This window comes from Drosophila arizonae, chromosome 5, assembly GCF_054131065.1.
Source record: "Drosophila arizonae isolate 15081-1271.41 chromosome 5, UAZ_ARI_1.0, whole genome shotgun sequence".
Lineage (NCBI taxonomy): Eukaryota > Metazoa > Arthropoda > Insecta > Diptera > Drosophilidae > Drosophila > Drosophila arizonae.
Window position 1 is genome coordinate 15,616,046 of NC_142925.1, and position 17,911 is coordinate 15,633,956.

Below are 17,911 nucleotides of genomic sequence, written 5' to 3' on the forward strand. Positions count from 1 at the left end.
CACAACAAGTAAGGGCGGTGGGCGTGGCTTTCGGCTCGTTCCCAGCTCTACAGGATATGCTCTTCCCATAAAGTTCAAGAGCAACATATGTTGTGGCATAAATTTTATAAAGTCCTTGGGCTTCCCAGCTGCTTTCGTATCCTCAGCATCCTTAGCTGCCATGGTTTCCTTCAACCGCCTTGTTTACTTTCATGTTGCCTAAAAGTAAAAAAAAAAAAAACAACAACAACAACAAAAAAAATGCAAAGCAACAACAACAACATCAACCAAATTATGGTTAGACTTTTAACTTGTTTATTACGCCCAGCTACACGCGACGCTCGAATATAAAGTTTTTTAATTTAATGAAAATTTATGATTATTTCTTTCACACGCCAAACTCTCAACCAAAAGGAAAGCAAAGTTTCTTTCGTTCTCGTATTACTAATATGGAAAAAGTAGCAAAGAGATCTTATATTATATGTCTCATAACTGGCGCATAATCACTATATTTAACCGATTCTCTTGGGCTTTTCATATCCTTTGTTAAAATATATGAAGCTCTGAAGAAATATTCTGTTGTCATTAAACATTTTTCAAAAGGGGTTTTATAATTAGAGATAGTTTTTTTATATTTATATGAAAGCCGAGTTAAATTTGCATTCGGTTGATAATGAGAGTTTATTCGAAAAAAAAAAAATGCTTTCTAGTTCAAGGTATTTTTAGGTCAGGCAATGCCATCTAGAAAGTTCTTACTTAGTCTAAATGAAGCAGACTTATAAAAACTATGCAGTATAGCTCACACACACTTATATACATATATATATACAAAGTATACACATAAGCAATACATACATACATATATGTATACCTTTGCCCATTTTCTCATTTCATCATCATTTGATTTCGTGGCTGGTCTTGAAACACTTTAACTAATCCCATCGCCGACTAGTTTGAGCCTCATTAAAGCGCTCAAGTAATTATATTTTCTATTCATCTGACTCGCTGTGTACGTCTGTATAGCCCCTCACGACCCTCCCCCCCCCCCCACACTTGGCGTTGGCGTGTTAAATTAAACGAATCCATTAATCGGATGGCAGTTCCTGTGAATATGAAGAGCTGTATAAATATTAATAACGTTTCAAATGGCATGCCACGTAGCTGTCATATGTATGAATGCAGCTCGACGTCAGCCCCCAGGCCCACAGCCCACAGCCCCCAGCTTTTAGCCTCCATCCTCGAGCATCGCAGCCAACATGCTCCACACTCTCTAGAAGCCTGTCAAACTTCTCAAAGATGACAAGGCCCAGGCCCAGCCAGAGGCCCAGAATAGGCATTTTGGTGGTTGGGGGCGGAACGTTTTACAATTGGGACAAATTGCATTTGCTCTGCTCGTTGAATGGGCTGTGTTCCGTTCATGTTAGTGTCTAGGCTTTGTTTCGACACGAGAAGCAGTTGTGGGTGCGCGGGGCGGCGAGGAGGGTCAGACACATAGACAACAGAGCGAACATAACCCTAAACATTACAACATGCATCATCAACATAATCAACAAGAATGACAACAGCTACAACAACAGCTACAACTGAAGCACGCGCTTGTCATTCAATATATCGCGTCGATCTACACACACGCACAAGCTATCTCTAAGCAGGACAGAGAGAGAGAGCTAGAGGCACACACACACACACACATGAGCAAGCTTAGCAATGTGCGTGCCAAGAGAGTTCATCTTCTAGTTCTTCCCATTCCTCATTTCATTGCTCCGCTCTCCACCTTCGCTTGTGTTTATATTTATCTGCGTATTAAATTGCGAGCGAGCTCGTGTGCTGAGAGACCAGCAGAGGCCTCGACTATTGTTTGCCTTGTCTTTGTCGTCGTTGTTGTTGCTGCTTTTGTTTCTATAGTCATTTTTCTGCCGTTATTTTTATCAGTGAACGTGAACGTGTGTAGGAATCCAGTTTGAGCTGCTATTTTTACTTGCTTCTGCCCTATGTCCTCATTGTTGTTGCTGCTCCGCCTGTTTGCCCATTCTCTTTTTGCTGTCGCTTTAATTGTATACCGTTAGTCTTATTCGCTGTGCGAAGCAGGAGTTGACCAGTTGGCAAAACTTTAATACTCTTTAAACATAATTTTATTGCAGCAATAATTAGTGGATTTAAAATAGAATTCGCAAACAAATTAAACATTTAAATATAGATAGGGTATGCTGAAAACGGATACTTATTAAGTTTACAGCATTTGCTGGACACAACAGATTAATATACATACATACATATGTATATCAATTATATTGTATTAAATTAAATAACCTTAGGCAATCTTACTAAGCTTTATTAAATATTTACGCAGAGGAATTAGCTAAGAATAATTTGCCTGATTAACCTCTTCAGTGCGCAGTGTTAAATATATGTATGTACATATGCACATACATACATACATACATAGCTATTTGCGTAAACAGCAACATTTTTATTGCCGTTAGACGCTGCTGGGCTGAGCGAGAATCATGTGTTGCAGCTTAAATTGCGCTTTAGGCGCACTCACATTTAGAGTTCGCTGACAGGATGTTGCCGAGACGTTTGTCATGCGGCAGGCAGCTCGACGGCCGCAGCCCCTTTTGCCCACTTGGGCGGCTGATTGTCTTTGACTAAGGCACGAACAAGACGAGCCGGCAAATTTGATGTACTACACTCACGCTCCCTCCCTCACTCTCTCTCTCTCTCTCTCTTTCACTCTTTAGCTTTAGTTGCGAAGTGAATGCCATGCATGACAATTTTATTTGGGAGATTGTTTGGGCTGGTAGAAGAGTGTGTAGAAGAGTGAGTGGCAGAAGCAACGGCCGTAGAAGAGAGCAAACACAGACACACACGCTACACGTAAATTTCATGCAATTTGTTATGTTTTATGTGCCTCGTTCGTCTGACTCTATCGCTCTATCTCACTCTCGCTCTCTGATGGGGGTGCTGGCAGCTCGAATGTTACGCCTGGGAATCGCAAAATGACAGACTTCAATTTATACAATTTATTTTATTAAGTCAAACATTTGTCTCTCTATGTATGCGTGTGTGCGTGTATATTTGTGTGTGTGTGCGTGTGCCGTTTTATTAACAAATTGATGAAACAATTTCCGCAGCGTTTAATATGGGCAATCTTTTTTTTCTCTGTATGTGTGTGTGTTTTTTTTCTGACCAGCCTCTTGCTGGATTTCCGCTCTGAAAATCTATCAAAATAAAAAGTAGGAAAAATTGTGCTGTGGGAGCGAGCATTACGAGTACATGAATTTGTCCCTTTATAGCGCGTTAAATTTTCATTTTTACTGCACACATAAAATCTACGAATTGGCAAAATTCAATTGCAATGTTATAGATGGAACACAGAATGGAATGGGATAGAGTGGAATGGCGTGGAACTGGAATGGCTAGGCCACCTAAGCGCCCATATAAATCTCAATTTATGTTGGCTATTTAAGCATTTTGGGCACGCAGCAGCCATTTCGTTTAGGCTCGCTCTAGGCCTCAAAATTATTGAATCTAATTAACTTAAATGAAATGAATGAAGACTACAAATGTGTGCCTGCCAAACTCGTAAAACTTGGCCGGAACCCGAGGCGATATATGTATGTGTGTGTGTGTGCTTTGGCCCGTTTAATTTATGGATGTGTATATAAATTCATTTGGAGCTCTTTAATTGCTGCTTAATGGCAGAAACCCTGTAATGGCAGCTACCCCAATGGCCTCAGCCCCAGCCCCCGCCCCATCCCCTGTCTTAGCTTGAGCCTTAGCTTGAGCCTTTGCCGTCGTGGCCTTTGTCTCTCCCTGTGAAGGTCAACAGATTGATTGGGGATTACGTACGCTGGTTCCCCTCCAAAGTGTGGATGCTTATTGAAATTGTTTATTTGCTTTCATTTCTTCTCTCACTCTCTCTCTTCTTCTTCTTCTTCAATTGATTGCAACAGAAAATTGTACTGAAGTCGTGTAATTAATCATTTAAGAAGGGCTTCGGCTTCGGTTTCGGCTTCGGCTTCGTCTTTGGTCTCGCCTCTTCTAATATTTATAATATAAATTGAGCTGCAGATTATGGGGTTTGCCCATTTTTTTTGGCTCTTTAAAGTGGCATTAAGACTAAGATAAATTAAGTGTTAAAAGCGTAACTCAGGGAGCACAAAGCAAGGTATCTGTCTCCTTAATGAAGATGGAATTCTTTTTAAATTTTGCATCCTTATCAATTGTTGTGGCTGGCCTGCGCAACTCTTTACGATTCGAAATTCTGGCCTCAAATTTTATGTAAATTTGCTTTTGATTTACTCACATATACATAAGCCCAAGAATAGGCACAGGTATGCCCCTCAGGTGTTTGGGCTTCATGCTGATGAGTTTCCTGAGAGTTTTTCCATCTTCCATCTTCTCATTTTGAACCCTTTCATTTGCCCGAGGGCTGGTTCGTTCTTTTTCCCAGTTACCAAAAAAGGTTTATTTATGTTTTGTTTTCGATTTACTTTTTATGCATTGCACATCCTTCAATTTGTCAACCTCAAAATATCCCAATTTTACATTTTCTTTTTATTGTGGACTATGAAAAAAATAAAAATGTAATGCAGTTAAATTTTAAGAGTAAATTTGCGGCTGAATTGATATTTTAAATTTTTGTTATATATATAAATATTTTTTATAAGAAATAATATTGTGGGAATAAACTTTGATAACAATATTCCAGCTTAAAATTTTCTGCTAGTCAAATATCAAATATTGTCGGCCTGAATTATTTAGCTAAAAAAACATGAAACCGTTATGCTTGCAGCTTTTAATGCTTTGTTATCAATTTTTTTATGACGCACACTCAGAGGATATCTATTTCCTTTTTTCCAATTTTGATTTGTTCGTTGTCCATTTGAGCTGTCTATCACTCTGACAGTTAGTCAGTCAGTCAGTCAATCATTGTGCTCATCCATTTGGCTGTGAAATTTGAGTAGGCAATTTTAATAATTTAAGTGAATGATCTATCACAGTTACAGTTAATCTATCAACGACAGCCGAGGCACGCACACATATACATACATACATTTACATACAGACTTTCATCATCTTCGTTTCGCTTTTAACAAATTGTCTTGTTAAAAGTTTTTTTCTCGGCCGCAAAGCCCAGATAAAAAGAAATCGTGGCCAAGGAAAAGAAAAAACCGTTAGCAGAGGAGCAATTTGGTGTGTGATAAGAGAATTTGCTGGCCATTAGCATTTAAGGCGTTAAGTCATTTATATTCATTCAGGATATTTGCACAATTCCAATGAAACGAAACGAATTACTTAATTGTCAAGTCTGATGCATAATCTGGCATCTCCAGCCAGAGAAAGGCCCTCGGATCGATAAATCGTCAAGTGGTACTTCTCGGGAAATGTATTCATGTCCGCAATGAATGAGTGGAATAAAGTAGAGTAAGGCTTAATGTAAGCAAAATACAACGGGAAGCATTTTCTGGGAAATATTGGAAGCACTTGCGTTTTAATAACTGTATTTATTCTATTAAAGAATGAAAGCGGTATAAAATCTTTAAAGAGGATTTTTAAATAATATCTAATTATTTATCGTTGAAATCTTGCTTGCTATTTTAATTTTATTTATATTTATTGTTTTTTTTTTTTTTTTGGTCTCTTCTTACATTACTTTATACATACTCTTCTTTTTTCCTTTTTCTTCTTGTTCTTTTATCTTCATCTTCCTTTCAGTTTCTTTGCATCAATTTTTTCCTCTATCAGCTCATTGTTTTTCTGCTCTTTTCATCTCAAAATCTTCTTTTTTCTTCTCTATTCACTTCCTGCTTTCTTTCTCTTGAAAGAAATTCTTAACTTTATCTTCAGTTCATATTTTTTTTCAGTATCTCTATTTTCTCTTCATCAAATTCACTTATTTTTAATTCGCTTCTATTCTTCAGTATTCTTTGCCATTTGCTTCTCTTTTATCTCCTATTCTCTTTCTCTTCATTATGTCTTCTCTTGTCCTCTTTCATAGTCTCTTCTCTTTATTCGAATTCTTTTCTTGCTCTTGTTGCCCTCCCCTGCCCACCCCTACTCCCCTCTTAGCAGTGAGTTACTTTACTTAGCCTTATCCTTTGAGTAACTTTACGCCGAAATTCACTTTTCAACAATACTTTCGGCTTCAAGTATTCAAGATTTATCCACTTGAAAATCCCTTTTTATACCCTGAACCCATTTTCAATGGGAAATCAGGGTATAATGGTTTTGTTGAAATGTATGTAACAGGGAGAAGGAGGCGTGGCAGACCCCACAAAGTATATATATTCTTGATCAGGGTGACGAGCTGAGTTGATTTGGCCCTGTCCGTCTGTCTGTCCGTCTGTCCGTCTGTCCGTATGTATGAACGCGTCGATTTCAGAAGATATAAGAGCTAGAGACTTCAAATTTTTTTTAAAATGTCCGTAATTACAGCGCGCATATCAAGTTTATCATTAAAATTCGATAACTCATCCCGATCTTTTTTTATCGATAAAAAACCTTATCGAAAACCAGTTATAAAATTATATCTTCTACACCTTTATTGCTAGAGTCTCCAAATTTTTAATGTATGCTTATATGCAATTTATACAATTTCGGTTTTTGTTAAAATTTACCCCCCACCCTTAAATTCACCCCCTCACCCTCACTTTTGTAAAAAGCGTATTTCAAATACTAGAGACTTGTGCTTTGGCAATTACATGCATATTCATGTTATAATCATAATCTGAAAGTTTCATGAAGATCGTACGTCCATAAAAAAAGTTATTAAACAATTAAGTTCTCATAGTAAGCGCACACTGCAGCCCATGCGTGTTTATGCGTGGGTGCTTGTGTGTGTATGTGTTTGTGTATGTGTGTGTATGTGTTTGTGTATGTGTGTGTGTATGTGTATGTGTGTGTATGCGTTTGTGTATGTATGCGTGTGTGTGTGTGTGTATGTGTGTCTGTATGCGTGTGTGTATATGTATGCCTGTGTGTGTGTGCGTGTTTCTTGTGTAAGCTGAAAGACGCGAAAAATTATTGAAATATCTATTGCTCCAAGGGTTCAGGGGATCTCGTAGTCGAGCAGTCTCGACTAGAGCTTTCTTACTTGTTTTGCACAGTAATATGCAAATTTGTTGTTGGTATTTTATTACTCGGGATACTCATCAAATTTCGAATGAGTTATTTGAATAAGTCAATGGGGAAAGGACGCAGGACTCGGGACCCAGAGCCGTTAAGTGAATCCGCAAGAAGGCAAAGCACCTACAGAAGACTAGGATAACACTGGGATGGGTACTGAGACTGAGACTGAGACTGGCACTGTGAATGGGATTGGTATTGGGATAGGCATAAAAAGCATCAATCATCAATTTAGCAATCTTTCGATGGGGTCTCACGTCCTTGGGCGCCCAGCTGCAAATAGTTGAAGCCGCTTAAGCACGAATTTCTATTAAAATATTTATGCAAAAAGCCACGAGGCGACAATCTAAGCCGGCTACGGCTATGAAAGGGTCTCAGCCACGGCGGCTGTGCGTGAAAAATTTCAGCAAAACGATTTTCATAATCGATTTTCAGTGACTGTTGACAACAGCAGCAGCAGAGCCAGCAAAAGCAGCTGAATGGTAGCTAGATATGCGGGGGGAGGGGTGGTGCTGACGCTTGTCAACCTTTATCAGGAGCAGGGCTATAGAAAAATGGGCGCTGGGCGGGCGGGGCGTGGCTGGTTGGGGAGGCAGCCAGACAGGCGAGCAAAGCCGAGACAAATGCGACATGCGTCTGTTGACAATATATCAACATGTGGAATACGGGCCGCCCCACAGTACAAACACCCACCCACCCTCCCCCTCCACCCGCACAGCTACCCTATGGCGCGTCCTTGGATGAAAATGCAAAAGGCAGGAGCCGACTTAACAATTTTTCTACTTGACTTTGACATTTGTTCAGAGCCCGCCTCCTGTTTGTTGTCTTCGACTGTGAACCGATGCCAGGTCAAGTAATCTTTAAAGTATGACATCTCTCTCTCACTCCCACTCCCACTCCCACTTCCGCCCTCTCTCTCTCTCTCTCTCTCTCTGCTTTAGGTAGTCGAGGATAGTCCTCGCTACAATTGTTTGCCATTTGAAGCTAACGTAGCGCAACTAATCGATGAGAAAGAGTCGAGCCGAGAGAGAGAGAGAGAGAGAGAGAGAGAGAGAGAGTCTCTCGGGCAAGGGGAAAGGAAGTTGTTCGAGCTGACTTTGAATCAGAGATTCGTACGCTATGTTGTCTGTGTTGTTGTTATGCTGCTTCTATTCCGCTCTTTTTATTTCGTTCTTCGTTTTTCATAATGTGCTCTTAACCCGTTTATGGGGCGTAGCTTATGTGATGATAGTATCATTGAGGCTGCCAGGCAAAAATGTGCTAAAAGAGAATATGTGAAGCGAAATCCTTAAATGCGATTCGCACCAGTTGCTTCGCCTGCAAATAGTGTGTAAATCATACTCGATGGCAGAGGCCTTAGCACAGTGATAGATTACTAGTGCGAGCAGCTGCAGCTGAATAAGCGTGACTATGAAGGGAGTGCATGACTAGAATATACCCGGAGTGTTATAATTTTGAATGATTTTCAATGGAATTAGGTGAAGGTAAATAAGAATTTATTTATATATTATATCATATATGATAATAATATGATTGTTCCATTTCTGTCTCTACTTAAATCTAATTGATGCTCTATTGATTCTAACAGAAAATACCCAATATTGCTTAGGGGTTTGTTGTATAGTGGGTGGAGGTATTTATTTATGCCTAAGCTGAATATTTTAAAATATTTACTTTAAATCTTGAAATATGCAAGGTATATATCGATTTCAAAGTTTGAGTTATCGATTAATTACAATCAATTTTATTGTAGTTCGGCTACAGTATTTTCTAATTGTCTGTAACACTCATGGAAACAGAAATAGAAGGAGTCTATGAATATAATCTGATAATATGATTGTCCGATTGCTGTCACTACTGAAATCGAATCTAATTGAGGCGCTATTGATTCTGGCAGGAACTACCCAATGAATAATGCTGAATAATGGGCGGAGGTATTTATTTATACCTAAGCAGAATGTTATTACAAAATAGCTCTTAAAATGGGCAAGGTATGTGAAAGCTTTGCAGTTATTTACCGATTTTAATCGATTTCATAGCTTAAGTTATCGATTAATAAAAATCAAATTTGTTCTAGTTTAATAAATAGATATAATATAAATATACATTTAAAACACAATTCCCAGTTCACCTCTTTGCATTTGGCATAACCTGCCATAGACTTAAAAGCAGCTGCAGGGTATATTCTAGTCAGCCAGTTCCACACCTGCTCGACTTTCTATAGAATCTTCTAGCTTCATTTATGACTCGCTTTTGTTGCTGTCAAATAGTTAACGTAAGTTCGGTCGGCCACTAATTACCCAACTTGAGCTGCCATTGTATTGTTTATCTTTGGACAGCATGCCTCACAGATAGTAAGAAAGAGAGGGGGTGAGAGAGAGAGAGAGGGAGAGAGGGAGACATTTGCCTTTGGAGACTATTTCAAAAATTAAACAGATTTATTATTCAGTGGCCCAGTGTGTTGGCTTCATCTTAAAGTGGAGTCGCGTCGAGTCGCGTCGAGTCGTGTCGCCTCTCCCCATGATAGACTGGGGAAATGGGGAGCTAGGGAGCTGCTGGCTTCCCTCTGTGCTGTTTGTGCGCGTGCTGTGTTCGCGGTTTTCAGAAAGGCGTTGCGGAGAGGGGAGGGGAGGGGCCAACGACGTTGGTGGCTTGTGGTTTAGTGGTTTGGCTGGTTGGGGATAGGAGCTGGGAGGAGGCAGAGTCTGAGGCTGGCGCCTGCAGCTAAGCGCATTGCGTTTGTCAAATTTTGACGAGTTCGCCGTGTATCGATTCGCCGGGCTCTTTGAAATCTATCCCTCTGCGCGGCTCTTTGGCTTAGTGTGTCCTTAAGCTAAATTAAAGCATATATTACATTTCATTAATCCTTTGATGTCGGCGCTGGGGTCCCTGGAAAACGCCAACGTCGCCCACTTTGATTAAGTTGCGGCTGTTTGCGATTGAAAAGAGCTCGTAATTCCAGAAATTAACTTAACTTACGGAATTCGCTTTGAAGCGCCCGAAGCTGAAGCACGCCGCCAAACACTAGTAAATCCGTATGAATTATAATGAGCTGAAGTGTTTATCTTAGCTCGCCAGCTCGAAAGTAACTTGATTAATGCTCGGCCCAAGCAGCTGCCAGCCAAAAAGGGATGTGCTCCAGTCCAAGATATATGAGCTGCAAAGCATTTGATGGACTGCAGAACTACATTTTTGACAAGCTTGATTTATAGCTACTTACGAGTTATATACGGCTAGTCTAAGGGCTTGACAAGGTAGCAAGCAGAGGGTCTCCATGGGTAGATAGTTTATAAGTATAAGTGAAGATGGAGTGTGTGTAAGACCTAAATAGAATTTTTCTCATTTAATCTTTAATATGCATAGAGAAACATATAGATGGCTTACTTTTGCTTTATAGATCTAGCTTGTATTTAGATAATAAGTTATTGAGAAATCTAGACTTAGAACTTAGAACTCAGGAATAATTTCTTATAGAGTTTAGATAAGCAAGCGGCACTTCTTTTTGTCTGAGAAATCTTCATAAGATGTTTATTGTATAAAAATAATGAAATATAATAATAATAAAAAAAAAAATTTTTTTTTAAAATAAAACTATATATATATATTTTCATTTATTTATTTTTTTGTTATTATTATTTTTTATTGTATATATATAAATATAAATATAAATAAAAATAATTTATAATTTGTTTATTAGTAATAAAAACAAATATATTTAAAAAATAATAATAAAAAAAAATAAAATATTTTTTTTGCCTATTTTATTGATATAATCTATGAAGAGCCATAAAAATGTGTATATATAAATAATATAATAATTTATATGTATATACTCATATGCTTACTCAATTGATAAAGTAGAAAAAGCAAATATTTTATTAATTTTTCTTTTGTTAACCACTGCAAAATTTTGACCACACAAAAAATCAACATTTATTTAATACCCTGCCCCTCCCTGCCAGCCTAGAAAGAATAAAATCAGCAAAAGACAAAGCAATGCAAAGGCAAACAATCAAAGGAAACGCCAAGGCGAACTCAAAAATTTTAGTCACGTAGAAACTTTGTTTGTGCCTCAAAGACAAAAAACCCGCAAATTTAATGATTACACAAAAGAAAAACTGAAATGTTGACAAAATAATGGAATACCCTAAAGCTGTGGAAGGAAAACCTCTGAAACTTTAACTATAAATATACAATAGTAATGACACCTAAAATATGGACTAAAGTAGCCAAAGTAGTTAAGGCTTCCATAGTAAAAAATATTAGAATTAACAATTAATTCATTTAAATATTTATGTTTTTTTTTTTTTTTTTTTTTTTTTTCATTAATTATAGCGATAGCATAACTTTTGCTATTTATAAAAAAAAATATGTATGGTTTAGTGATTAGTTTCTTGTTCATTTAATATTTACTTTAAAACATATTTTTTGTTCATCAATTTATTTAATTATATAACTTTATAAATATGCTACATTTATATTTATTTACATACTTTATGGTTAACCGTTTTTTCCATAATTCATTATATAATAGATATATTAATTATTCTTTGCCTTATTTCGTATTACATTTTCCTATTGTTTTATTTATTGGAATTTGCATTTTTTAATTTTCTATTCATCAAACTAATAAGAAAAAAAAACGATATCATGAAATTAATACAAATGAGTTAATTTACAATTTTTTATATATTACCATTATTATTATTTCTATATTATATGTATATTATATTTTACATATATATTTTTTAATGTATTTTGTTTACTTTTTATATACAAAAAAATTTTATTTACATTTATTTATTTTTCTTTTCAAGCTTACATTAATTTTGTGCTCTCAACTTGCCACAAAACTAAAAGAGTTTCCACTACTCGAAAGTGAAAAAAAGAAAATATTATACTAATATACTAAGCTTTGTAGGTATGACAGGTTAAAGGGTCAATTAGTAATTATTTCTTGACATCTAGTTGAGTCGCCCTTATATTAATAATTGACAGAAATAAACAAAAGCTGGCTGAGATTCCCACTGAGTTGTCAGGCCACTTGGCATGGCATAATGATAATATTAATAATAATAATAATAATTATTATTATTATACTTGGACTCAAATACTTTAGTTTCTCGGCCAGGGAGTATTTCGTAGTTGTGCAATAAATAAGCTATAGAAATTGTGTGTTTGCTTTGCAGTCAGCATTCTGGTGCTGGAGCAAACTTACAATGCGCCCGGCTGAACAATTTCTGTAGAAGAAACCACTGAGAGCAGCCACAACAACAACAACAACAACAACGACAACAAAAGGCAAAACTCTGCGACTCGCGACGCGACTTGAGTCGACTCAGTGCTCAAAAATTTTACGCGGGTTGACTGCTGAAGTGCCACCAGGGAGGGGCACGAGTGGGTGGGGCAAGGGGTGCGGCGGGGGTTGCTGGCGTGGCCTTTGTCACAGTCAGGGACGCGGACGACAACGACGATTGCGTCTTTTGCATTTTGGCTAGGCGGCAGCAGCAGCAGCAGGAGTAGCAGGAGCAGCAGGAGCAGGAGCAGCAGCAGGAGGCGGAGCTGTCTCGAATTACAAATTCAGCACAATGTCCTTTTGTCATTTATGCATTCGCTGTATAAATTAGGCACAATGAATTTCAGCGGTTGCTGCTCTCACAAGTTGTGGACTCTTAATAAGCTGCAATTTTCTTTTTCTCTCTCTCACTCTCTCTCTTTCTCTCTCTCTCTTCAGGTGGCAGTGGCAGCGGCGGCGGCGGCGGTGCTGGCGGTGGCAGCTCCTCGGACATAACCAAGGATCACTGCAACAAGACTGTGGACATTTTCGAGGACATCAGCTCGCCGGAGGTCAGCAATCAGAATCTGGGACGTCCGCTCACCTGCTGGTATCGCTTTCGCACGCTGAAAGGTGCGCCGCGCGACTTTGTGCTACGGCTGCGCTTCAAGAAGTTCAAAGTGGGCCAACTGCTCAATGCCACCCACTGCGAGGGCGGCTTCTTGCAGGTGAGACACGACTGATTTATGGGCGCGGCAGTGCGGGCCATAGCCCATCCAATCAAATCTAATTTATAACTTTGTCGCTCGCCCAAATGATGACACATGTAGAGCCCACGTAATGCCAACGTACGGCCAATGCTTGACAGCTTTATGTGCAGCAGAGCTCGTCGAGTTGCAATCCAATTGCCGCTGTCTGCGTGTGTGTGTGTGTGTGTGTGTGTGTGGGTGTGTGTGTGACGCCTGGCTGTCCCTTTGCTTATCTGTTGTCCTTGCTTGTCCTTGCAGATTGTTGATGGCAATGCCAAAACAGACGTCTCCAATCGCCGCGAGCCGGGCATGTTCTGCGGCGAGGCCGAGCAGCCGCAGACCTTCATCAGCGAGACGAGCTATGTGAAGGTGCTATTCCACACGGACAACTTTACGGATCAGGTGAGCTAAAGTGACATTAATTAATGCAAATCGAGATGGGAGTTGAAAAGATGTGGCGCATATAATGAGGGAACTTTACATTATTAAAGGCAAAAGTGAAGAGCTCTTTAGACATGGTAATATATTAAGGGTATTCTGTACATTTATTCAACAAACCATATATGTATATACCATATATACTATTATAAAACGTGAAATGAATAACAAGAAAGAGCTAGCAGTTCTTCTCAAATTATGTAAGACTTAAGACATATCAAGACTTTAATACATTAAGGGTATTCCGTGCATATTTATTTATATATGTTATTTTTAATTTTTCATTTATTTAATCTCCCTTCCAACCGTAAGCCACTAGGCATCTTTCAAACAGATTCCAACTCATCCACTTGCCAGTCCTCAGCTGCTCCCGCTCCACTTCAGACACCTCGTCTAAACAACTCCGGCGACTTCCAATTACGGTAAAAAATAAGTCTCTATTCTGTTGTCTACCGTCTTCAAGTTGCAGACGCCAAACGCACTTACACTAATAAACCGCCATGGCTCCATGTTCCATTCACCCGACCCGAGCTGGCCCGGCACATGTCACATGTGTCACGTAGCCGCTTCCTGCTTGTCCTTACGCCGTCTCCTTGCTGCAGCCGTTACACTTTCTGCTTCTAAATATAAATATATATGTACGTATATAGCATGTATGTATGTGCATGTGTATGTATATTCATATTTATCACATAATTTAAAGCAAATATTACAACACACGAGCTTTTGACGCCCTTAAAGCACAGTAAGCGCGCTCTAATTGGGCATAACCAACTGGTAGATGCCCTGTAAAATGTAAGAATGTGAAAATGAAATGGGAATGTTAAAGTAGGGTATAGCTTGATGTATGTAAGTCTGTCCTCTTAGAGAATGGCATACTTGAAGATATCCTGTAACTTGTGGCTGTATTTTAAGCGGCAATACCAAGCTGGAAGATACCCTATGACAGATGAGAGTGCTGTAATTGACATTATCCTTAGGGAAGTTAGATTATTAGATGATAATACTATATTAAAATGTTGTATGTAAAATATATATATATATATATATATATATATATATATAATTACACACAGAGTACAGGGTATTATCCAGTCAGTTCGATACATAGTGCCAAAGAGAGAATGTGAAGAAGAACTTTATACATTCATTTATAAAATCGTATCCCAGCATGAAGAACGTATTAAAATCCCTCAATTAATTCCCCTACAACTCCTAATTGATCTCTTAATGAGCATTACGCAGTCGTTGCTACCCCACTCCAAAATATCTATATACTTTTCTTATTTTGTCCATTTACATATACATACATATATGTATATGTATATATGTGTTTTTATTTTATCTATCTCTGTTTTTTGTTTGTTTGCTTTGGCTGTGACCCGTGTTGCTCTATCTGCTTGGCTGCATCTATGCAACTCACTTTCGCACTTAGCTTTTCATATACCTACATACACCCACACAAATACACATACACACATTTATATATGTTTATATGTATTTGCATGTATATAAATGTGTATATTTTTGCATGCATTATTCAGTGGAACGTCTATGCTAGCTGTGAACGTGGGCGTTCCCTACTCTCTCCCGACTATCGTCTGACTGCCTGCTCCTGTTGCTGCCTGCTCCTGCTCCTCCTGCTGCTGCCTCCCTCTGCCAGTTGGCGGCATTTCTCTTTGGTCTGGGCTGGCCCGACTGGCGACTCGTTGTATATGCCAAATGCTGTTCACAACTTGAATTCTATTTAGCTGCATGGCTGTTGCGTTTGCCCACTGGCTATACCCTGTAAATGCCCTTCGAAAGTGTTTGAATAGGGTATGTTAATTAGGGATAGATTAATTAATGGTAAGACAGTTTTTCTCTATAATTCAGTGCTCAAATATTGTTCAAATGAGGGAAAACAATTTTGATTTTCTTCGAATCGATATAAATCGATATCGAATTTTAACATTTATCGCTTGTTATAAGAGTTAGAAACAAAAAATTTTCCTTGCAGCTTCATTTAGAAGTAAACACAATTTAGCTTTCTGTTTTTTATTTACCTCAATACGCTATGCCCAATAAAAAGTCGGTAAAAAATTGTTGCTAGTGCATCATACCTCTCTCGTAATATGGGACGTGTTGTTGTCGTTGTTGCTGTTGCACTCTTTCGCAGATTTTATTTCGTGAGCTACGCTGCATTTGCATTTCAACGAAAAAACAAAAATTAAAGATAAGATCAAGATTATTTTCTGTGAATGAAAAATCTTGAAATTTTGTTGTTTGTTAGAAATTAAGAAAAGTTGGAATACTTTTGTATACATATCTAATATGTGACTAATTCTAAAACTATTTATAATAGGCATAAATACACATGGAATATAGATGGGAGCTTAATAATCTGTTAATATATATAAAATCTTCAGATTTCTATAGAAAATATATCAGTTAGTTACTTCCGTTTTGGCAAAAGTCAAAGATGTCGAGCTAATGTTGTTGTAGCAAGGTTTTTTTTTTTTTTTTTTTTCTCTGCTTGCTTGTTTGCTTCATGGTTTAACTTCATGCTGCACTTTATCAGATGTAAGCAGGAGCAGCAGCAGCAGCACACCTACACAACACAAGACAAGAGAGAGAGAGAGAGAGAGAGAGAGGGCGTGAGAGAGGAAGTGAGAGAGCAAACCTAATGCCATGAACGAATGGCTCATGCAGCAGATAGACGCTCAGCCGGCAGAGCTCTTGCTGCTCCTGCTTCTCCTGCTGCTCCTGCTGCTGTCCTCCAGAGTGTCTTATGCACACCTTAATGGAGTCATAAATATTTATGAAAACTCGCTACGCGCTCAGCTCGAAGTTGTCTGCTCGGTAGACAGTTGAGAGCGCAGTTTCCTGCCGGAGTTGGCGGAGTTACGCTGCTGCTCTGCTCCTGCTCCTGCTGCTGCTGCTGCTGCTTTGTTTTTGCCACGCAGATTTCAGCGCAACTTTTTCCCGCTCATCGTCTTTACAATTTTTTGCCACTTATTTTGCACGAATGCCTTGGAGAATGAGAATGAGTGGAGCGGAGAATGGGGGAGCGGGAGTGGTATTATTCTATATAATAAATAAAAATAATAGAGCAGCGCTGGCATGTAATAATATTGCCACGTACACAATTTAATGAGCAGACAGCAATACCAGCAGCAGCAGCAGCAGGAGGAGCAGGAGCAGAAGCCGCACCATCAGCAGCAGTCATTGGATTGCACTCGGCCCGAGCAAAGTCAAAGTAAAGCGAAAACGAAAACAATTTCGCATTAACATAAATTCATGGCAAATAAATCAAAAATAATTTTCACAAATTGCGACATTCGTGACAGCGTCGAAAAACCAAAACCAAAAGCGAAATTCCAACTGATTTTTTAATTTATTCGTGCACAAATTTTGCCAGCATATTAAAAGAAGAGCGCTGGCCAATTTGGCAGGAGCAGGGGCATGGGCAGGTCGCTGCCATGGCGATAATGCCAGCCACGCTACATTGCATCCGCATCAGCATTGACATCAGCATCAGCGTCAGCAGCTGCAACAGCGCTCAAAAATATTCAATGCATTTAAAGTCGCATAATGCGGCAAATATGAAGCTGAGAGCAGGAGGCAGGAGCAGGCAGGAGGCAGCAGGCAGCAGCAGACATGATGCAGCAGGCATGAGGCATGACCATGGCACGCAGCCTCGACTAGGATGGCAGTTCAACTAGCTGTCTGGCTGTTGGCCTGTCAGTCCGTTCGTCCGTCTGTCTGTCTGGTTGTCCGCCCGTTTGCCAGACTGCTTGTACGCCATTGTTCAGATCGTTAAGTGGCGCTAACGTCATTGACGCCGGTAACGCATTTAATATTGACATGTGCATTACGCATACGCATCGTGTGCAGAGCCCCCCCTCCCCCCCTAGAAATCAGCGAGGCCCATGACCAACAGGATTCGCAGCATCATCTATATAACAATTTTGCATGGGGATCTATAGATGGGCATAGCATTTTATATGATTTTATCTGATAATAATACTTTTTGTATTCATTGAATCCATTTTTGATAAAACCGTTAATTATCACTGAAATAGGGGTAATCGATAATTGGTTTATGTAGTTGGAAATTCTGATAAATGAATAATGAAATAAATAAATATATTAATAAACTAAATATATTAAAGAAAGTGGCGGAAGTAAGTCTAATTTTTAGATAAAATTCATTAAACTAAAGAAAATAAAACCGTGGGAAATAAATATATATTTTACTCAATAATAAAAGAATATTAAATAAAAAAAATATATAAAAAATACAATAAATAAAAATTAGGAGGAATTAATATACATAAAAAAAATAAAATAAAATAAA

The 17,911-nt window shown here is 38.6% G+C and overlaps 1 protein-coding gene across 7 annotated transcripts in view; it reads left to right on the top strand.

Moving 5' to 3' along the window:
* LOC108616092 (uncharacterized) overlaps positions 1-17,911 on the top strand; it is an 89,759-nt gene that overhangs the window by 49,305 nt on the left and 22,543 nt on the right. For all 7 annotated transcript variants that reach the window (XM_089469749.1, XM_089469748.1, XM_089469751.1 and 4 more), the window contains exons 3-4: positions 12,845-13,113; positions 13,393-13,536. In XM_089469749.1, coding sequence (XP_089325875.1) covers positions 12,845-13,113; positions 13,393-13,536 — 413 coding nt within the window. The remainder of the gene's footprint in view (positions 1-12,844; positions 13,114-13,392; positions 13,537-17,911) is intronic.